The sequence below is a fragment of the Physcomitrium patens genome, chromosome 7 (assembly GCF_059467195.1).
Source record: "Physcomitrium patens ecotype Gransden chromosome 7, ASM5946719v1, whole genome shotgun sequence".
Lineage (NCBI taxonomy): Eukaryota > Viridiplantae > Streptophyta > Bryopsida > Funariales > Funariaceae > Physcomitrium > Physcomitrium patens.
Window position 1 is genome coordinate 12,582,835 of NC_143416.1, and position 22,690 is coordinate 12,605,524.

At 37.1% G+C, this 22,690-nt stretch overlaps 3 protein-coding genes across 13 annotated transcripts; all 3 read left to right on the forward strand.

The window, feature by feature from the left end:
• Positions 1 to 93: 93 nt before the first annotated feature.
• LOC112285134 (uncharacterized) lies at positions 94 to 1,808 on the forward strand. Of its 2 annotated transcripts, none has more exons than XM_024525698.3 (3): positions 94 to 425; positions 921 to 1,112; positions 1,265 to 1,808. In XM_024525698.3, exons 1-3 carry the CDS (start codon positions 153 to 155, stop codon positions 1,304 to 1,306), a joined length of 507 nt encoding a protein of 168 aa, XP_024381466.1. In that variant the 5' UTR covers positions 94 to 152; the 3' UTR covers positions 1,307 to 1,808. The 2 variants fall into 2 exon arrangements, with proteins under 2 accessions (XP_024381466.1, XP_024381465.1); XM_024525697.3 differs by having other exon boundaries at positions 1,335 to 1,808.
• A 3,723-nt stretch (positions 1,809 to 5,531) lies between these two features.
• Positions 5,532 to 12,470, forward strand: LOC112284625 (uncharacterized). 10 transcript variants are annotated; one of them, XR_016504213.1, is made up of 11 exons: positions 5,532 to 5,919; positions 6,166 to 6,505; positions 7,351 to 7,414; positions 7,729 to 7,816; positions 8,171 to 8,245; positions 8,339 to 8,455; positions 8,667 to 10,202; positions 10,482 to 10,876; positions 11,127 to 11,550; positions 11,704 to 12,136; positions 12,270 to 12,470. XR_016504213.1 is itself a non-coding variant. In XM_024524612.3 (8 exons), exons 1-8 carry the CDS (start codon positions 6,358 to 6,360, stop codon positions 11,131 to 11,133), a joined length of 2,430 nt encoding a protein of 809 aa, XP_024380380.1. In that variant the 5' UTR covers positions 5,926 to 6,357; the 3' UTR covers positions 11,134 to 11,571. The 10 variants fall into 10 exon arrangements, 1 of the variants encoding a protein (XP_024380380.1); XR_016504214.1 differs by having other exon boundaries at positions 6,205 to 6,505; XR_016504218.1 differs by lacking the exon at positions 6,166 to 6,505.
• Positions 12,471 to 13,166: 696 nt separating this feature from the next.
• LOC112284626 (uncharacterized) lies at positions 13,167 to 17,328 on the forward strand. The gene is made up of 4 exons (XM_024524614.3): positions 13,167 to 14,500; positions 14,851 to 16,037; positions 16,243 to 16,625; positions 16,726 to 17,328. Exons 2-4 carry the CDS (start codon positions 14,853 to 14,855, stop codon positions 16,730 to 16,732), a joined length of 1,575 nt encoding a protein of 524 aa, XP_024380382.1. The 5' UTR covers positions 13,167 to 14,500; positions 14,851 to 14,852; the 3' UTR covers positions 16,733 to 17,328.
• Positions 17,329 to 22,690: the final 5,362 nt, after the last annotated feature.

Sequence of the window (22,690 nt, forward strand, 5' to 3'; positions counted from 1 at the left end):
GATGACGTAAGACCAACCAACCGAGATGACCTAAGACCAACTGACCTGATCTTGAAGGCGATTGTGTCCATGGTTTGAATTTGTGACATTCGAGCCAGTGGTGGACTTTGTAAACTCGTGAAGAGAGTGCGATTCCGAAATTGGGTTCTACAATGCAGCTCCTCGTTCGATTTTCTATCCCCCGTTCTGAGTTTATTGGGGCTCGCGTACAAAGCTCGACTGCTTTTAGCTTTTGCCAACCAGGTCCAAGAGTTTTGCGAGTTTTTGCTGGAGAGAACAAGAGACAGCCCAATTTTATTGATATAGGAGCTGGGTCTCGGAGAGGGTGGGATGAGGTCAAGGTTAATCGCTCTACCCAAGGCTCGGAGGTCAAGAAAGGGAAGTCTAGCTTGGGGAAGAAAGCTGAGCCGGCTCGCACTCCTGTGGTAATTTCGCTTTCTAGCTTTCAATTGTAAGATTGATGTTGAATTCAATCCTTTGGATGGAATTCAATTTGTTTGGAGAGATTCCGATGTTTAGACGACGGACCTCTTCAAACAATGTCGTGCTCTGTTTGAGTGTCAGTGTATCCACTGCATTGAGTCCGCATGAGGTCTTGCCTTTTTCTCATCATATGGAATTCCTTTGCGTAGGGTTATATTTCCCAGTCACTACCTTGCATGCGAATTTTCGCTAAGAATTGACATACAAAGTGATGGGCAGGGAAATTACAGAAAAAATGAGATTTCCGTTTGTATACTTTTTTCAATAGCCAACTTCAAAACATAGAGAACCGTCAATAGTGTAATCGTACTAGTACCTTCTCATGAGATGGAATCACAATATAGCAGCGACGTAAAAGTTCATTATATCTCTGTTAGGGTGCAGAATGTATTCCTCTTAAATTGCTCCTGATACAAGTGCATGTGTTTGAAACACAGACTCAAGTAGATGTAAGACCTGAGCAGCAGAATTTAATAGTTGAAGCCACCAAGCGTGGACGAGGCGGAAAAACCGTAACGCTAATCAAAGGGTTGCAATTACAAGAGGAATCCTTAGAAGCACTTTGCAAGACCTTAAAAACGAAGATGGGATCCGGTGGCGCAGTCAAGGAGGGTGAAATTGAAATCCAGGTGTGTTACATCACGGATCAAGTTTCGAACATATCTTTTATTTGAGGATGTTCCTTACTTTTCACGCTCTGAATGCCTCATATCAACATTGAGGCTGTAAGATGTAGAGGCAAAATTCTAGGTTATTTGAGATATTCTTGCAATTTATGCAGTCAGCAGTGGTTCAGTCTCTTTCGGCGTCAGATTTTCGTTAGCAATCGTGCTCGACATCCTGTTGTTCAGGGTAATCACTCGGCCAAGCTAGTGGAGGAACTTCTCAAGATGGGCTACAAGGCAAAAAAGTCAGGACGATGATGCAGGTCTTGTCATCCAGAGATGGGTTATCTTTCGCTCATCTACTCCTTTAGTTGCCTTATCCGATTTTTTTTTTTCACTGTAAGATGTCATTCAAAAACATCCACCTCTTTGGAACCATAGTTGTGGTGTATATTTTCATCTACTATTGAGCTTTTCTAGCCTCCCCGCTCTTTCTCTCAATCTGGTAGCATTCCATTATCTGCTTCCTCAGCTACTGGGAACGTTTCGCCAACTGAAATATGTAGTATCTGACGTTCTGGTTGAAATGAGAAGTGTCTGGATGGATCTTGGTCTCCTCGTCATGTATTGACGTCTTCACGGCGCGAAAGTGTGGGAACCAGGAGGTTACGTTTAGAAAGGGTTTACTTGTCTAATTCCACATCAGCTAGTTTATGGTAATATCTTTGTTTGCGTTCCAATTTCCTGTGATTTTGCTTGCTCATTTTGTGGCTTGGAGCTGTTGAATTGCATAGAGTAGTTTCGTTCTTTCCCTCGTTTATTGATACTAGATTATTCTTGTATTGCCGTATTTCTGGTTAGGTTTAAAGCAATTAGAAGAACCTAACGAGCTTGTGGACAGGACAGCTCGAATTCATAGGTTTTGTCATGCCTTGACAAAAGTGGAGAGCAGAACCCCGGATGTAGAGATAAGCGTTACCTTTTTCGGCCTTATGGCGAAGATCTTGTGCTGCATCTGTTTCGATCAGTACAATATCTTGTACGAGAATCATACAGCCACCTGAAATCTATTTGATCTTTCTCGGATAGGGGTCCACCCAGCAGCTTGCTGTTGAGTCTCTTGCGCACCTCCTTGGCAGGTACACAGCCCTCACCAAGTTCGAACCTAAAAACTATGTGTATGTTGGAGAATTTGTAGTGTAGGAGACAGTAATTGAAAATTTCAAATTTGAGTTCTATACGAGTTGAATTGTGTCAGTGGCAGCAACAATGAAAATCTACTCTTACACCCCCTCGATTATCTGTGTTTTCTCTCAGTTACAATATCTTGTCACTCAGCAGATTGCAAACCCAGCTGACAAATAATATCGCATATATCTTGATGTTTCATTGATGATCAAAATATGGTAAAAAACCATTGTTCGTACTGGAATTGTTAATTACAGTTTTTGTGGATGTAAACGGTTTAGTAATGATTTGCGTGTGCATTTTCTAATTCTGCATCTATGCTGCCTTGCAATGTGTTCCAACTGTTTTTGGTATCACCTTGAATCTGCACCTTCATAAAGCTAATTTGGTTTCAGTTATATAGGGGAAAGTTCGTGGTAATAATCTCAATGGAATGAATAATTTTAAATTTTGTCTAGAAGGTTTTTTTTTAAGAGAAAAATGAATTATTAAAGAAATTACAATAATATTTTTTTTACATCGCACTGGATTACTCAAAGTATTCTTAGAATCAACTATAATAATCACTTATGAAATATTGCCTGTCATCAAATTGAGATAAAAAAAACTTTGATTCCGAATAACACTTTTATTTGGCTCTAGTAAGTCTTAAATTCCTCGTGATAAAAATAAATGACTTTAAAGTTTTTTGTTTTAAGGGTGCAAAGCCCATAATGTACACCTAAAAAACGCTTCAAATATTGTAATTCACGTAAAGGATTATTAATCTCCAAAGTGTTAAGAATTGAAAGCTCGTAAATTTTTTATTTTAAGTTAAAGACTACTTTTTCTGAACAATAATTTGCAAAGTTCTGAATAATAATTATATAATAATATTATGAAGTTCAAGACTACCTTACAAATAATTATACAATTTCAGTACTTCAAAGTTCTGAATAATGATTTACAAAATTGCTACAACTGTATGGCAATAGCATCAAACAGTGGTAGTTACGTAATGCTACTGAGTAATAATCTGACATCTAACTATCTATGACTCCAAGTATAATAATAGTTTATAATATTACTACCTTGAAAATCAAAGCAATACAACTGTAGTGTTTGCAATTAAATTGAGCTCCATTCAACAAAAAAATTGAATAAAAGTTAGCAATTGTATGCTCACAACACAAGAATCGCTAAAAATATATAATCCTTTAACGTGTTCTCACTGCACTCACTTAGAGATTATGCTGGAATCCGAGTTGGCATATGGACCCATCTCAGTAGCGCCAGCAGGCAATCTTATGCCACGTCATTCCAGGGGAACCGAGCTCTCTTTAGTTTTCCACCTAGGACCTGGTCGTAGGTGCCAGTTGTGCCACGGTGTCCACACCGTTGCCGCCAAAGATTTTCCCTCCTTTTCTTTTCCTGACCTGGAAGATGAGTTTCATTCGTTTTTTTGGAATATGCTGACATGGAGGGATGATTCACCAACTCATTCTTTGAGAAATATCCGCACTAACTAACAATAACTCCAAACTCGTTGTACCTGTTGTGTTAATTTGGCACTTGTTGACGTGGCTCGGATCGACCAATCACCGCCATCTGACGTGGCATGCGTGGCTGCGGGCGTTGAAATCGGTGATGGGTTTTATGGTCCAGTTCAGGTGCCTATGACTACTGCATGGGTCCATGCACGAAATCCTATTTCTACCATCATGTGTGTCGAATTGTAAAAACATCCTTCACAACATTAAAAGATGTATAATGTATAATAATTATATTTATGTATAATATTTTTTGCACATAGTGAGCGTCAAGAGTTGCTTATTAACTTTCTGATTCTTAGTTTTACAAAAGCTTAATTTAAGAAAAAAAAAAAAAAAAAAAAAAAAAAAACTTTACACTGTAGAACATCATATTACTAAAGTTTTATTTTTTATTTTTAAGTTTTGTGTTTGAATGTATTCTATTTTCTCCACTAGAGTTTTATCAATTTGGTGTTTGAAATAGTCTCAAAATTTTGGATTCTATTAATCTAACCTGATTCAAAAACTGATAATAGCTGAATAAACTTTCACACAAATAAAGCATGCTTCAATTTTTTGTTTCACATAGTTTTTATTGCCCTCAAAAAAAAAAAAAAAACAAAACAAAAAAAACAAAAAACAACAACAACAACAACACACTTTACAAGAAACAATATTATAAATAATTTTGAAAAATAATTTGTTATCCATATTTTATAAATATATACGTACATATATATATATATATATATATATATATTGCTTTGGTTGTGTTTTGTAAAGAAATAGACCTTACAATCAATTAAACATTTAAGTTTTCTGAATCTATATTACCTATTTAAAATGAATAACTAAAATGAAAATGTAAAGAAAGTAACTAAATATTTCAATCAAATTCAATACTTGTATGAGAATAAAGTGGTTGGTCGATTGTAACCATGCTATAAAACCTTGCATGCATTGGTTTGATACAATAGAAAGAGTTTTACATTTATTTTTGTATAGTTTTATTATGTGTACACTCACACAAAGCACCAAACCTAGTTACAAAAAAATCATTCTTTCTTCTCTATTTAAAAGACTTTTTTCTTTTCTTTTCAAAACGTGTATTCTATGTTTCTAGCAGTAACTTGCAATCGAATTAAACCAAAAAAGTAACAAAATGTACATAAATTTCAAAAGCAAACATCTTATCCATACACAATCCCCCAAATTAATTGTTTGCAAAACCAAACGGTTGAAAAATCACAAATATCCCAATCCCCCATTTCCCATAAAATCAACACACAGATAGCAATTAATGTTGTTCGATTTTCCCTCACATAATTTGATGCAACCCAAAAAATAATAGGAAAATAGCATATAAAATATTTTACACACATTATTCGATTTCAAGCATGGGTCCTTCGTTGACCTCAGCGCAAAACTGTAGCAATTTCCTAGAAGATGCGAAGGGATGTGCATGGGCTCACCTCCCCATGGGCGGTCCATTTTCGAGCGCATGCATTACCCACAATGCCGCGCGTGATTCATCCAGCAATAACGTAGTTTACCATCCGTCCACATGCATATAATTCATCCAATCCCTCCTTTGACTTTTCCTGGGGGGGAGGGGTTAAATAATAGCTTCTCGAAGTTACCTTGTTCTGTGAGAGCCCGCCCATGGACCCCGAGGAAAGTGACAGCGCGGGCCCGGTGCTCTTTAATTTGACATCGTCTCTCTTGGTAGAAATGAGGATCCACTGTTGCTGATGAAGTTGTGTTGTTGTGCGAGGGAGGGAGGGAAGATGGGCCGCACCTTGCTGCTGCTCGTTCGCTGATCGCTAAAATTAAACCGTTGTTCCACCTCAGCCGATCTTCTCCCTGCTCCAGCTGCATCCTTGCCGAGTCGTGGAGACTTATGATGCTGCCAATGCTGCCGCAGTCGTCACTGGTTGTTTCGTCACGATGTTTTTGTCCCAGTGGGCGGGGATTTGAGCAGGCGGAGCTGGTGTTGGGAAGTTTTGATGAGTTGCCGTAGTTGGAATGCATTGAGAGGAAGATCGCAGCGAAGTTGCGCTCTGGTTTGTGGTATGAGAGCAGAGCGGGGTTGTGTGAGATATAAGAATTGGAGCTGACGAAGGGGGATTGAGGTGAGTGTTGTGCCGTTAGTGGAGTTTCTTGTATTTTTTTGTTTTTTTGTTCCAGTGGAATGGTAGATGGAGCGCAGGTGTAGATCATTCGTTTCGGTGCGAGGCAATGTTGTGTGAGGTTGTCAAAGTTTGTGTTGAATTGTTAATTTACCGGATCGGATCAGTTTAGTGTTGAAGCGTCTTGACTCGCGAGCGCAGTTTGAGTGGAAAAGTGTCGCTGAAATTGAGGTCTTCGAGGATTAATAGGTGCCCTCCAATAATTGCCTCGGGATTCTCAACCCTCAGGATGCGTTGAAGGATGGTTCTTTCTTCAACTGTGTCGCTTGACGGGATCCTGATTTCCCCAAATGGAGTTTCTGCTCGGTCCTCTCTCTTTGCGTACAGCTTGATGATGCAGCAGAAGAGGAAGCGGAACCTACTTCTCTGTGAGGAATCAAAATGAAGGACTACCTCTCTTTTTTGTGCCAGCATTCTTTCTCCGTTCTTTGCCGACGTTCAGAGGATGACGTTGCTTCGAATGCTCACGAATTACGGACAACCATGCCAGAGAGCTCTGCCTGCCTCTTAGCGGCGCGATATTGTGTTAGTAAGACCACGTGTGTCTAATTGGTCTGTCAATTTGCCTTTACATTGAAGATTTTAAAATCCGCTCAGCTTAGGAATTGTGGATGCTCTGAGAGCAGGACATTTTCTGGCCCTTTGATAATTAACATATTGAATCGAGGAAGTATAGTCTGTATCGTTGGGCTTCCTTCAGCTCTCTCTTTCTGTAACGTGGGGATTGCAGTATCTTTAGTGTCAATAGATTGCAAGTTCATGTTCAAAGATCCCCCTCCACTCTTTCTTTATTAAATGGAATCATTCATGGCTTCGCAAAAGCAAGATCTCATCCTTACTCAGCTAAATGATTTCATGCACAGTTTCTTACGTGCACCTACTTCTGCTTTATGAACTGAGCGTAGCCGAATGCGTTTCGATAGAAGAGAATCGAAAGGTTGCTTGAATCAATTAGCAAGAGATTCAATAGGAATCTACTTGGTACTGTCCACCCCATTTGTAATGACACTTTCCACAACGTAGCTATAGGAGGAAGAAAGCACCGTTCTCCTTTTTGGCATAAGCAGTGAGTTCGTTGTTCTACATCCATCTATAGCAACAAGCAAACGTTGTGGCTTGTGTTTCGTGGATCTCTCTGCTCTTTTCTCGAGAAGTGACACGGAGCTCATTGTCTCTGCGTTCCGAAGCCTCAATTGACAATCATGTTCTTCATTGTTGAAGACAGAAACTCCATTTAGGCAAATTTCAGTACGTATGGGGAAAACCAATTTGCCCCATTCTTTGTTCGAGCGTGTTGGAGGAGTTTTGATCAGATCTTTATTTCCAGGTAAATCAAGGAATGAAGTACTGATGGATTTCTCTTGACCAAATCAGGCCATTCATGGCGCCCCGGAGCTGATGAGGACCTTTCAAAGGATTTAAATAGGCATTGTGCCAGGTAAGGCCTGGTAAACAATCTTGTAGTTGGCATTGGTTTCAACAGATCAAAAATTAATCAAGTATATATTCAATGGTTTCCGATGTCAGTGATTTATTCCATACATTGTTCCGTCACTGAAAGCTCAGCATATCTTCCATGGACTTAAATGAAGGGATGATATCATTAGATCAGGAGATTTACACAAGGTTACGGTCAAGACTTCGGAATACGACCATCGAGAGAGGCTTTGATAGCTACGCGTTGCAGTTCTTTTCTTTATTGTTACTAGTCATTCATGTTCAGTAACTGAACGATACAATTGGATGTTACAGAACGTATGCAAACGAACCGATGCAGGAAATCAATGTTGAGTTGCCTTTAGTTCCTCTGGCTCCTTCATTTGCTTCAGTCAGTGCCCAGGTAATTCATTGTACATCTTGGGTAAGGAAAATTTGACGAGACAAACTGCGCGAGTATCTGTCTCAAATATTTTTCTTTTTTAGTGTTACCGTCGACGTGATTTATGTTGATGTAGTGGATTCAAACAATGCATCAAAAAAATTCTTGAAATCCTTGATCATGGAATTTTTAATGAAGACCGTGAGTGGTAATGCTTATGAGGAATTATTCTCTGTAATGTCTTATTATGTACATGATTGGATGACGTTCCAGAAAATGCTTCCTTCACTTACAGATCTTCACTCTAAACTTCTTTATCACATCTTTATCGGAGAAGCTCTCGATTGACCAAAAGTTTTTACTCTTTGGGTCCAGTATCATGATAATGAGGGCAATCAGAGTGAAATTTCACCAGGGCTGCATGCTGAACGATTTGCATTGGAGCAAGAGGTAAGGTTGGACAGCTTTCTGTCATCCTATTTCTATTGACGAGTATCACAAATTTAGACCCTATCAATGATTTTTGCTACATTGCTCATTCAGGTGGCCAACTTGAAGGAGGAGCTCACTCACGGGATTAGGTTGCGGGAAGCTCTGAAGCATGGCCTTCAAAGGTCTCCAGGGACTCGGCCCAAATTTCTTGGATACGTTCCTACTAAGGTCGGAATTTGGAAGTTTAAATACTTCATGTCCCGCTCCCGAGCCTGTTGTGATGCATGGGCTCTTCTTTGGTCCAGCATAGTCCAAGAAGCGGCTGGTATTCCGGAACATGTGTTTCTAATTTTTTTTATATCATGATGTCTGAAGAACCTCGCATCCTCGGATCATGGTTTTGAGTTTACATATCTAAGTCAACCAATATGATGTGCAGACGAGAGAGCTTCTATTTGAAGTTGCTGTTTTAGAAGAAGAAATCATCTTGCTTGAGAAGCATGCATTATCTCTGCGGAAAGAGCTGCAGGATGAATTTTTACCAGGATTGTTCACATCCTTTCGGCCGAACAGTGGAGAAGAGACTATCTTCGCTTCCAAGAAACCTACTGCTTTGGAGACCGAGTCCTTAGAATTTGGAGCCTTCGAACCTCCTTCGAATTCTGAGCCAACTACTCCGGCTCTTACAATGACTCCGTCGGTGACACCATTTGAGTCTCCTGAATGGGGACCCTCTACTTCTTCTTCTCCTTCACTTATGGTGGATGGAAGCATGCAGCTGTCCTCATCTGCACCTACAGCTCTTTCGTTACCCCTTTCCATGAATTCTTCCCCCTTCCATGGTGATGAACCTTATGGTGTACCTTCTCAGTTGAACGGTAATAAATTGGTTGAAAGAAACCCCTCCTCCTCTATGTCACTTCCTGCAGACTTTGGTGATCGATGTGATGTGGTCGGAAAGCCTTCCAAAAAGAAGCCCACACACAAAAAGTCTGCATCACTCTCATCAAATGCCAGAAATACAGATACGGACCCTGACGCGAACTCGGTCCAACCTGCTCCGCTACTGGAAGAGGTGGATAAAGGCGATGTTTTTCAGAGACTATCTACACCAAAAAATGGAGGACGAGCAAGACCTAAAGCAAGAGCATCATTTCTTCCCTCTCCCCCTACTAATCCCGCCAACCCAGGGAATAGTGCGCTGAGAAGGTCCGCAAGTATGAAGCATGTTAAGAGTAAGTCACCAACGCCAGGTACTCAGGTAACCGAGAAAGTGAATAATGGTCCTAAAAAGCCTCGGAGAAAGGACCTTCATGGCCGTTCACCATCGCTTGTTAGCCCCAAATTGGAGGCTAAAGGAAGTTCTTATTTCAAACACTCTGTAAGCAACAGAAGAACGCAAGTTGAATGTTTATCCGCATCAACTCCGCCTGCAGTAATTGAAGACAAGGCTATGGCCATTATCAAGTGCACAGTATCAAGCATGAATATACCTGGATCATCGCAATCGAAGTTTCACAATCGTAGTAACTCACCACTGACCCCTACTGCGCAAAAGGGGTGCCAGGATCGGTCAGTGGTGCCCTTCAAATTGCCTCTAACTGCAGAGAAGGAAACAGTCAGGTTATTGACTCTTAGTGATGAACAACGAAGGGCGCATGATCTCGTTATTACCAGGTCCCTGCCTCCCATTAAGTTAGTCAAGGCTTCTGAGAAAACACCGGTAACTCCTTTCAAGGACGGTGATCAGCATGGCCTGATTTGGGGGAACAACTTCTCTGAAAATGCTATATCGTATGCCAAGGAAAAGCTCTCGTCGAAATCCTTTGAGGAAGGATCTAAAGTGAAGCCGGTTCAAGCTCAGAAGCCTTCATGTTACAGAGGTGAAAGCAATCAATCAAGCACTCCAAAATTTGAGATGTCCCAATCGTCAAATTGTTGGCCAGAACGCGATACTGTCGATTATGATGATAAGGTGTGTTCTATTTGTATTTTCTTTGAACCGTTCTCGTTTCTACTTTCTAGAAGAGTAGAAAATTGTTTAGTGACTGTTAATCACAAGGCATAACGATCTACATCCTACTTAACGACTCCCTAATTCAAGCATCACTTTAATTTGTCGATTTGTTTGCTTTTGTAATTTTCCTTCTTGGCTTCTTAGTTATGACATTGTACACAAATTTAATATACAGAACAAACCCAGCATAGTTGATGACTCTTCTACATACTCGTCGGGGCTGTTATGATTTTCCAGGATGATAAAGTGGACATGGTTTGTGGTCTGATATCGGACGCAGCCTGGGTATCAGAGGATCTTGCAAGACTGTTCGGCTCAGTTTGCTATAAAATTCGCAAGCATTCATCATCCTCAGATTCAGCGACTACGAAGATTGTCGTTAAGTCTCCTTCTCCGTTGCTTGGAAGTTCCCGGAAAGTTTTCCCATGCGGAAAAAGTTATGTTGGTGACATAAAGAGTCAAGGGGCTCTACAACTTCTCCAAGAATACTGTTCGGATGAAAGGGATTGCTCGGAGGATGCGGACAAGAATAAATCAGATTCTCATGGCAGATGCAAACACGGGTCGTTGGGCATAGGGCCTCATCGTCATTATTACAAATCACTCAAGCTACCTTTTGAGCAAAAGTTGAAGTACGTTTCTTCTAACTTTTCTGTTTTAACTGTGTCAAATCATTGATAATCTGGGAAGAAACGGAGAGTCTGAAACACTTGGGTCGAATGAAACTTGCACATTATTAAGTGCTTAGTCACAAGCTTCCTCCCTTTGAAGTCCTGCAAGCTACAGTCTAGGAACTGTCCGCATTTCCCACACATGAGGATTGCGTGTTTGTCAAAAAGAATAATAAGAATTATTGTATATTGAGAAGTGGTGTGTTTGCAGAGCTTAGACGATCTATTATGAAACGTGGAAGGAGGACTTCTCAAACCTCACATGAGATGCGGTTTTATGCTGTACATATCAGTCTTTTCATCTACTGTTGTTATCGACCACAGCATGGAAAGAAGACGAGCACTTTGCTCGCTTTGGCCATCTGATCCCCTGAGTGAGAAGTGCACTTGCAAGGGCAAAGTGCGTGTTCTATCATGGTATGGAATGTAGACGGTTTATTGTGTACATAACTCGATATCTTATGGGGAAATGGGGTAGGTAGGTGGAGCATGCTGTAGCATGTAAAATTTTGGGAAGAATTGACGCATAACTTGCGAATGATTTAATCACGGCCACCACAAGGATGAGATTTACCTCAAGCAATCAAGTTACGCACCCAAATGTCAAAACTCGCTGTTTTCGTCAATTATGCACTGTAAGCCCCATTACACACAAAGTTTGCATATTCAGATCTTTTAGTGAAAAATAGATGATCTGGTGATTGCTCAAGTTATTCTCATCACCTAAGTTTTTTATAGCCGTAAAGATGTTTCAGTCTATTGCTTGTCTGCTCGTGGATTGGTAACAGGTCCATAGGAACGATATTTCTGTCATCGCATTGACTATGGCGAGTCAAGTTTGGGAGCGTTTGTACAATCCTTTGGTGTCCACAGCATTTTCTGCTGCGACTCCTGGGTCGTGTCAAATTCTGATTCCCGACTTGCCCACCAACTCTCACACATCAAAATTTTAGACGTGTGTTGTATTGATTTGATTATAGTTTGATAGATTTTTCAATGAAGATATTCAGAGTGTTGAGTTAATATTTGTGATACCGAGAGCTTTGTTCAATCGCCATGCCTGGGTGGATTGTCACAACAAACGAAACATGGTGACAGCCGATCTTTGACATTGCTTCTAAATCAGACACTTGACAAGCATGAAAAAGCTTTCGACTTCACCAGTGGGCTTTGGGTAGGAATTGACTAGCTCAGAATTATACTTGGTCATCTAATGAGGGAGTTATGTTCTCTATATATCACCCTTTTACCCAATTATTCCAGCTTCATTTTTCTATTCCACGGTTGTTTTTTGCCATTATAAATTGATAATTTCTGACAATTGTTTAACCTTCATATTTGGATGGTTACTCAGGTCAAAATCATATCAGCCACCAAACCAGCTAATTAATGACGATCACAACTGGAAATCGGAATTCTCTGACGTCCTATTTCACAATGGCCAACCTACAGCTCAATATTTTGTACGGCAATTTAGGAAGGAAATTGTTTCCTACTTGTGGATGAAAAGTCGAGAGAAAATTATGAACCGCAAACACCTTTATTTGTTCTTACACTGATCAAATAGCATGTTCACCTTGTGTTACTTCCTACTTTTTTTTCTAATCATCCAAAGGTAAATATAATTCATTCTTGGATACTGAAACCATGGTTAAATTTTTATTTACTGAATTTTGCAAATGCTCTAAACTTGAAACTTCAAATGTTATTGTTGTAAACTTGCAAAAGAATTTAATTTCTAAGGATTAAAGATTACAAATATGCTTTAAATAATTCATTTTCCACCTTAAAAGAAGAACCACTATTCATAATGTTTGTGGTGATTCTTACTTTTAAATTAAGGTTATTATTATTATTATTATTATTATTTCCCCATCGTTGATGTTTTGACAGATTCAAAACATTTCATTCATTTATTTACTTATTATTCTTTTAATTAAGTTCAAGGAATTGGCAAATGGCAAAGTGAGCAACAATACAAGCAAGCAATACTACAACAAAAAGAAACAAAAAAAAAGACAAACAAACGATCTATATAAAAATCAACCAAAAAAGCTAAATTTATGAAAAAAAAAACAAAGAAAAACATGGCCAAAAGTAGAAATAAAATCAACTCAAAAGAGTTAAAAGCCTTGAGCTGCAGAATTTTCACCCAAGAGACAGTCCAACGAACGAGTTCATCCATTAGGATTTCATTCAAGGGACTGGAGCTTCGTCCCCGGCTCCCGAGAGGCGGAACGCTCATCCCGGGAATAGCAGTAGCAGCAGCACTGAATCAGTCTCGGCATCTCGGCATTGGGACTTTTTTTACAAGCTGGAAAGGTCCTCTCACGGTGCCTCAGTCGTAATAGCCGATCACGAGGAGGGGAGCCCTGTCGCAGAAGCAATTTGAGCGGGATTAGACTCGTTCAGCCCACGAAACTGGAAAGCAATCAGTGAGGTCTCCTCACCCTGCGCACAGTTCCTTCCTGGCGCTGCCACAGAAAACGCATTGCATGGGTTTTGATAATCATGCTCTCGGGGAAGCTATTTGAAGCATGAACTCTAATCCCGACAACCCACCTCGAAATGGGATCCAACCCTTGGATGTGCACAAATTGTCAAACTCTGACAATGGCAGGGTGGTTAGGGGTGAGGGTTGTTATGTAATGACGAAACCCATCTTCCGTGTGCGACAGGTGTGGCCAAATCGAGGATAGTCGCTGTGGACGCACACTTGGCAGCCGCCACTAACAGAGGCCCAGTGTGTTCATTTTTTCCCGTTAATCCTTGGCTATGGTGAGAAGTCACATGCGTTAGAATGCTAAAATTAGGGTATTGTGGGACGAAGTAGATGGGTATTTCAAGCAGATGAGGATTTGAATTATAGACGTTCACGTTTAGAGAACCCAGCTTCGCAATTCGGGGAGCGTCATCCATATCGATAAATTGATGGTGGCAACCCTGAGTCTGATGACCTTCACCTTTGGTATCATCCGAGTCTTGAGATGAATATGTTATGGTTCCCTAATGAATGGCACAGTCAACCATGATGGTGCATCCTGCATGGAGGATCCGAGCATTGCGAGCACCCGCTCCGAGGACATGATCATCAGGCTGATTCTGGTTCTGTCTTTAGCTCATAACATTAATGTGTCGCTTGCGGATCTGCTCCCGCATGGTGTTTCACAGAGCAGAAATCTCCCCGTATCCTGGTCGCAATGGTTGTGGTTTGTTGCAGGTTGTGAGATGCAGCTCCACACCGGCGGGTTGTAGAGTTAATGGAAGGGATTAGGTCATCGAATTTGTAGTTTCTGTCGCGCCTCCCTGGTTGTATGTTCTTGTTGTACGAGGTTTTGGTTGTGATGGTGAACTTGGGTACGTCATTTAGTTTCAGTGATTAGATATGCACTTGGACTGAGTCGAGGACTCTCGCTTTTTAGCCCTCTGAGCTGTTTTGTAGGAATTTTGTTTTCACTTCTTGATCGTTCGGAGGTTGCGGTGGAGGGAGGTCTTTGTGTCACACTAGACTGTTGCTTGTGAAAGATCTAGTGTTGCTGTCGTGGGCTTGAGTTTGAGTACAGGAGCAAGAGCAATTTAAATCAGGTCAGTGCTTTTCTCCAGCTTTTAGATTCTGTTCAATTCTCGGGTAGTGTGGCTAACTCTTTCTTTGATCGAGGTACAGGGTGAAGGATCTTGTGTTGCCTTAGCCTGGCGAAGATGCTTGAATGATAGGGGAGTCGATCCTTGAGAAGGGTGCATCTCCCTGGAACGGGGAAACGGGCAAAGCTCCTTGAAAAAGTTCCTCTTCTACTCGGTTTCTCACTGGGTTTTAGTCAATTTTCCAGCCGGGGGCGACGCATTCTTCTCAAGCATAAGCTGGTCATTTTTCTAAACTTATGGAAATTTGAATCAAAGATTAGTTGCTCATGGTGGTGTAATCTCCTTGAATCCAGCGATGGCCTCCTTGAATTCAGTAATAGAGCGCGACACAGAGTTGTGGAATTCAGCGATGGGTGAATTGCACAAGGGCGTCATAACACTCCAAGTAGGAGGAGAAATGAGGACATTTAGTTTGCCAAAGCCAATTGACGACGATGGCACCGATATCTCCCTCAAAGATTGGGAGCTTGGTTCTCAGACATCTAGGGAGAGGATGCTTAAAGCAGCGTATCCCCTGAAATCCTTTAAGGGAATCAGTGTGCGTACAAAATTCACTCCAATCGAGCCCTTGCTTGATGAGGATCATTCATCCCGCCACTCATCATCACCTGACAGGTTTGATACTGCCCCTACAACTCCGAGGACGCCTAGGGCATCGAGCTCGAGTGGAGCACACAGCAGGTCAGTTTCTCCAACGGGGTTAGGGCTAAAATCAATTAGGCAGCTTGACAGCCCATGCAGAGGAGACTTGTCCCTGCCAGCAGGTGTTTTCTACGGGGATGGCAGTTACCATCTTCACAAAGTTGATGTCTCCAGTGACAATGCCTCGCCTTGTACGCCCGGAATTGCAACCGATAGGACGAACTCAAACGAAGAGAGCTCAGATCATAGTAGCAATCTGCGTGCAAGATCGGAAAGATGTAATGCGCTGCACGTTTCATTCGACCACAAAAATGAGGTTGAAAAGGGCCCGAGCACTCCTAGACCTCGCAAAAAGTCCCCGCTCAAAAGCAGATCGACTCGAGCCACTTGGAATGACCAAATGGAAGAGCAACCTAAGTGGGAAAGTTCCACAAAGATCCGTCCTCGGTCGACTTCGATGCCGAGGACTCATCACGTCCAGCCTACTCTGCATGGTATTAGATCTCGAAGCACAACAATTAGTAGCGCTGTCAAATTACGGAACCCTCCTTTGCCCCTGCCAGAGATTGAAACAATGGGCCGGAGAAATGTCATGCTTTCACTCAAAAACAGAGGATCGGAATTGAGAAGCTCTTTAGATTCACAATCCATCGGTGAGAGAACGAAGTTCTTCGACGCATCGTCCAGTTTCACGCCAAGCTCTCCAGTATCAAGTTCTTTTCAATCCAGAAGGGAAGTCACAGCTTCAACGTCGAAGCTCGAGTCGCCATCTTTTCTTCTTCGAAGCAATGCCAGGCGGCATCACGATGAAACAGAGGAGGACGAGGATGAGGGCGAGGTACGCCGCACTTTGGAGTGTTTCTTTCTTGCTGAATCTATTTGTCAAGATTTTAATAGTTGTGACCAAACCTTTGTATTCTATGTTTCAATCATTTTATGGAAAGCCTAATCCCAGAAGCCTCAAATCAGTTGACGGAAAGACGTTCACTTTGACTTTCATATTGTAGCATCATCAACGAGTGAAATTGTTTGCTTCTGTCTAGGACGCGAAGGTGGGGATGCTATGCGGCGGAGGATTTGTCGACAGCAACATATCCGGCGACTTTGTTCGACTTCTCGGCAAGCTATGCCGAGTGTCTGTGCCAGTGCAGAAACAACCAGCACCTAAATCATTGCCGCAACAAGCAGACCGCAATTTCGAAAGATCCAACACACTGCCATCGTCATGGGAGACACGGAACGCAACTATACGCGAGAATTTCGTCATCCTTGGGCGGCACGCGAGCCTGAAACTGCTCTCGGAGCGTTGCTCGAATGGGCCATCCCCGCCCTACAATGTACACAAGGTACCCCGCAAGATTCGAGACCATGCGCCTCACCAACACTTCTACAAGCCCATCTCCAAATCACTCGATCAGAAGCTCAGGTGTGGTCTTGTCCCTGTCTTCCAAACAGCTAGTTGATTAGAATATGCAGCTTGATTCCAATTGTCTCAACTGACCCATATGCACCTGACGCCTCATCAGGAGCTGAGAGCAACACACCGCCTTGTGCCCCAAGCCATGGTTTGGACCGTGACCAACCTCGGAACGACTATGCTCAACATTTTGTGCTTGCAATTCTTAGCTGCAGCACACTCGACCGCAGATTGCTTTTAAGATTTACTAAAGATTCCAAGCTGGCATTGTCGAAGATAATCCGAAGGCTGTGAGAATCGGAAGCCTGGAGCCTATTCGAAGCCATTCTCGGCGTTGTTGTAATTTGTTGCTTTGCCTGCAGCTGGGCAAGCTCCCATGAGATTTCTAGCACTGGGTTTGTATTGCGCATTCACCGAATTTCTCGATTCAAGAGGCGACCCATTTTGCGAAATCCGTCGATGCCTCACCGACAGTGGAGTAAACAAAACAACTAGGCTCCCAGTTTTGAAGACAGCAGATCCTTGCTTAAGTAGGGCCTCTCATGATTGGTAAGATATATTTTTGGTGATATGTTGTGTATTGCAGTGGTTAATATACATTACATAATTTTGGTTTAAAATCATATGTATGTACATGCACACACATTATAGTTATAAAATGTTGAGAGTTGTGTGTTTTTGTGATAATAGATGAAAATAGTATAATGTTTTATATTGCTTGATGTTTTCTACTGCATTCAAATCATTCTTGATACTAAGATCTATATATATATATATATATATATATATATCCTATCACAATTTTTATAAATATAATGTATGTTTCATGATGCAATAACTTAGTATTTCTTTTTCTAAAGTATTTGTGTAAACAAAAAAAATATTATCATTTGCATTTCTATTTTGTAAATCACGTTTTAAAACTTCAACAATCCAGTTTAGATTTATAATATGTATTTTAGCTTTTATTGGGTTTTGGAGGTCTCTATATTCGATAAAAGGCTTTGATTTACTACATTATTCTCTGTTTGCAAATTGTTCAAGTGCAACTTCTGTTCAAATTTTATTAGAAATCTCAAATCCAAGTCTAAATTACTTAGTTTTAATTGCTTTTACATCTCTCAATAAAATTTCAGCTAGAAATGTTTCAATTTTAGTGGTTTTTATATTGGTCCAAAAAAACAATTGCAGTTTAGTATCAACAAGCTTAGTTATATTTCACTTTGCACCTTTTTCCAACATTTCCAGAAATATCTCACTGAACAATGCTACAAATCATGTAAAATAACAATGCTAAAATGTTACAGCCAAAGACTATTTTGATTTGATAAAATATTTTGAATGTCTACAAATATTTTATCAAAACAGAAGATACATGTAAAATTAATATGTGCATATATATCCAAAAGTGTAAGCATACCCTTTAATGATTAATTGATGTATGAATTAATTAATGATTACTATCAGAAGTAAATATGGCGAATTGAATAACTCCAATGTATAACTTAGCTTGTGGTTTAGAATTTTCTTAAAACACTTAATTTCTTCAAAATTACATATAGAATTTAAAATAACAGTATAGTCATGTTTGATGTTTTATTAATTGGTGTTTGTAAAGGCAAGATTGAAGCTATTTATTTTTATTTTTATCTACTTGTTTTAAATGCAATTAAGTCTTAGTTCAAAGTCCTTTAGTTCTTGTACTTAGCAATAGCTATTTTAATATTTTTCAAGTACATATTAATATTTATTTTAATAAATAAATAAATAAATAAATAAATAAAAATATATATATATATAGACTTGATTATCATTAATAATATACAAACATGATAAAAAATTATAAAATAAATAAAAAGAACACATGTTTCAAAATTTGGTATTTAATTTAATATTTAAATTTTATTTTTTATATTAAATTTTGACTATTTATTCTGAATTTAATTATATAAAATAAAATAAAATAATTCAAGAATTGGTGTTTTATTTTCTTATTACATTTAACATATTATTTAATTTAGATGTAGTAAAATTTCTACAAATAAAAATATTCTCCTTATTAATTAATAAAATAATTATCAAAAATACTAATTATTTTATTTATTATTTATTTTATTTTGTCTATTTTGGTGTTTGCTGTTTTCTTATTTATTATACTAAGCGTGTAGTCAGCATTGAATTGATTTAGCATTTGTTTGATTCTTTATTAAACATAATGTAAAAAGAAAAAAAAATAGAAATAGAATTGGTAGAAAAAAGCTTCAGTGACATTTTGTGAAAGAAAATAAAGAAATATTATATAATTTTATTATTGATGTCATCTATCAAATTTCTCTAGAAATGTGTTACTTTTATGACATAAAAATTTTACATCAAGATCTAAAGCTCAACAATGTTTTAGTCAATATGACAACAAAAAGATTAATCATGGTACTTATCAATGTATGACTTTAGAAGTATTAAGAAATGGATTTAGAACTATAAAGATTTCTTTTATAGAAGCAATTGTTTTCTTATTTGCAATGATGTGCTCTAAGATTTTTACCAGAAGTTTTCTATTTAAAGATAGTAATACTAAGATAAAGATATTATTGAGAATAAAAGTTGATGATAGATTAGTCCTACCTTCACAATCTGGTGAAATAATAAAGCTTATTCAAGAATGTTGGAACTTGAATCCTACATTATGCCTAAATTTTGCAAATATTTGGAGAAGACTAATTATAATAAAATAAAAGATTTTGATAGATAAAGATATAGATTAAGAAGCCAACATTGATACATTAGAGAGTAAGAATGGTCAACATACATTTAAAAAAAATTATCAACAAAGAACTATTAGTAATGCTTATGCACTTCTTTTTTAATATGTATTAAATTAATTTTATTAATAATGTACATTATAATAATAATTAAATAAAAATAAATAAACTATATATATATATATATATATATATATATATTTATATTTATATTTACAAAAATAAATTGAAATGGAACTATGTACTTTGTAATATAACTTAGTTTTGTGATTTAATTTGAATTTGCAAGTTGATGATTGTAAAGAAAAATTATTAAATAGAAATCAATGCTTATTTAAAGTAAGACAACTATGAATGAAAAAAGTGAAGGCAATATGTCTTATTGGCATCAATGGAATATATAAGACTATAGTAAGAAGGGCCACATTTGATGGTATACAGTACAAATATGATGTATGTTTTGTTAGAAATATTAGAAATATTAAAAAATATATTAAAAAATATATAATTTCATAAAATATATTAAAAATATTTCAAATTAAAGAAATATCAACAAATTTAGAAAATGCATAAAAATATTAAAAGTATATATTTTTTTATTAAAAAAAAATTCATATTAGTCTTTGAAGATATAAAGAATCAAAATCAAATTGAAGGTGTTGTTTTTGTAGATATATGGTGTTGTTAAGGACATAAATATTAGGAAACTAAAAAATCAATATCCTCTTGTGCTACTCAAAAAGACTAGAGAATCACTCAAAGATGGTATAATATTAATCTAGAATGGCTATTGCCAAAGACATAAAGACTAGAAAGGCTTGAAATAAGATTAAATATTAAAAAGACATTGACAAGAGTGAAAAAGGCTTCACTCTTGCCTCTATATAGACTATCAACTAGGAGCTATGTGACAACTTTTTATAGGACCTCCAACACATATCTTAACTTGTAAGACAAGTTTTTTTTTTTATTTATGTACTACATTGTTAGATTGTACTACAAATTATCTACACATACAACACGTAGCTAACTTATTGGCTAAGTTTCCATCCTATCAATCAACTTTAAGTATGTATAAAGTCAAATATGCATCTATTAAGTTTCTTAGAAGTTTTGCCATAAGATAATATTAAATCTGTTTATATTTATCTCCTACCTAATATTTCTTATTTAGATAAATATATATATCCTTGACATTACACCTCTTTTTATGTCTATTGTCTTATATGGCTTAAGAAGATATAAGATAGATCTTCATAGACTTCAATAAATATAATAAGTAAGAAACTAGATTAATTTGTTAACATATAGGAAATAGTCTAATTCTATAATAATCCAACTTATCACAAATTTAAATAGTCTTAATATTACGATAAGTAATTATATGTTGTTGCCAACATAGAATTGAAGTTGTTCCTTTCAATAAGCATCCACATTGATCTTGTGTCATTCTTGAGCTGCTTTAAGTTATGCCTTCATTCTTGTATGTAGTTCTAACAAATGATTTTTCTAATTTTTTGCTATAGGATTATTAACTTTTGAAAAGTTAAAAATATCAAGTTATAGATAATAACTATAATTGGCAAAAAAAGGTATTTATTGAGTAAAAAAATATACCATGTCATTATAAGTAAACTTTGTCAATGGTAAAAGAGTTGTTGAATTATCTTATTGGTAGTTCATGGTATATTTTAAATATTGCTCTAAAACTTGATTCACTCACTCTATTTGTCCATTAATTTGAAGATGGAATGCCAAAGATAATTTTATATCTACCTTCAAAAGTTTTAAAAGAATTCTTCAAAATATTAATACAAATTGTGTTTCCTTATTTGATATAAATTTTTTTTACAATCCATAATAATAATAAATATTATTAAAAAAAACTTAGTTATTTCTTTACTTTTAATAGATATTGTATATAGTACAAAAGATGCCATCTTGGTGAATCAATCTACTATCATGAATATAGAGTCAAAAGAACCTAAGACTAAAAGATCCATAATAAAGTCTATAGAAACAAAAGACTATGGTTGTTTTGGAATAAATAATAGTTGAAGTAGTCTATAAGGTTGATGACAAGGAATTTTTGATTTTAAAAAAACATCACATGATTGTATAAAGTCTTTAATTGCTTTTGATATTTGAGGCCATAAAAAATCTTTAGATATTAGCTTTAAAGTTTTTTTGTATCTAAAATGTCCAATTGCTAAAAAGTCATGACAAGCTTGAAGAGTACATAATTATACTTTGTCTTTTGGAATATATAATAATCTTTAAAAATAGAATAGATTATTCTTGAATTTAAACTTAAAAGTATCATGAGACTTACAAGAATTATTCTTAATATTATAAATAAGAGGATTAAAAGACATAGTCAATTGAACTTATTTGAAAAATATTGAATCAATAGTTAATATTGATGTCATTACTCAAAGATGAAAATGCTCTAGCTTTACAAGAATTATTCTTTGTTCATCAAAAGATGCATCTTTTTTATTTGGTGCAAGATAAGAATATCTAGAAATTGCATTTAACTACCATTGTTATTTTTTGGGTTGATAAGTAATCTTGAAATCAAATCTTCATAAAGATATACTCCAACGAATTTCACAATGATTCAAAATACGTGCTCACATAAAGTACTAAAGATTCTTATGATCTGTATATATAATAACTAGACTAGAAGCACCTTCTAGATAATAATGCCATTCTTAAAACAAATCCATGATTACAAAAGATCTTTGTCATGGATCTTGTAATTAATCTTTATTGCTAAAATTTTTCTAAAATAAAAGCTATCTAGTAGAGCTTATCATCCACTTCTATTTGTAACAAAAGTGCATCCATAATAAAGTTGATGCATCTATTTTTATAAAAATATCTTAAAAAAGTTGACAGGATATAAGATTAGTACAAAAAAAAATAATATATTTTAGGCTTCAAAAGATGCTTTAACTTCTTTATTCCATTCAAATTTGTCTTTACATGTCAAACATATAAAAAGAGCTCTAATTTAAAAAAAATTCTTGATGAAGATTTAGTAATGATTAATAAATTTTAAAAAATATTACACATCTTTGATTATTTTTAGATTCTTTCAATCTATGATAGTCTAAATCTTTTTAGAATCCATCATAAAGCCATCATTCAAAATAATGTATCCTAAGAAGCCAACTTGAGCAATGTGAAATACACATTTTTCTATCTTAGCATATAATCCTACATCTCTTAGTTTTTGTAATACATGATAAATATAAAATTTATTTTCTTCAATATTTTTAGAAGAAATTAAGATATTTTTTTAGATAA

Bases quoted from the DNA above. Each gene is read 5' to 3' on its own strand.
- LOC112284626 (XM_024524614.3), top strand. From the start codon at position 14,853: ATGGCCTCCTTGAATTCAGTAATAGAGCGCGACACAGAGTTGTGGAAT. The intron at 16,038-16,242 runs GTACGCCGCACT...GCTTCTGTCTAG, and splicing joins AGGACGAGGATGAGGGCGAG to GACGCGAAGGTGGGGATGCT.
- LOC112284625 (XM_024524612.3), top strand. From the start codon at position 6,358: ATGAAGGACTACCTCTCTTTTTTGTGCCAGCATTCTTTCTCCGTTCTT. The intron at 6,506-7,350 runs GTAAGACCACGT...TGACCAAATCAG, and splicing joins AGCGGCGCGATATTGTGTTA to GCCATTCATGGCGCCCCGGA. The intron at 7,415-7,728 runs GTAAGGCCTGGT...TGGATGTTACAG, and splicing joins TTAAATAGGCATTGTGCCAG to AACGTATGCAAACGAACCGA.
- LOC112285134 (XM_024525697.3), top strand. From the start codon at position 153: ATGCAGCTCCTCGTTCGATTTTCTATCCCCCGTTCTGAGTTTATTGGG. The intron at 426-920 runs GTAATTTCGCTT...TTTGAAACACAG, and splicing joins AGCCGGCTCGCACTCCTGTG to ACTCAAGTAGATGTAAGACC. The intron at 1,113-1,334 runs GTGTGTTACATC...CCTGTTGTTCAG, and splicing joins AGGGTGAAATTGAAATCCAG to GGTAATCACTCGGCCAAGCT.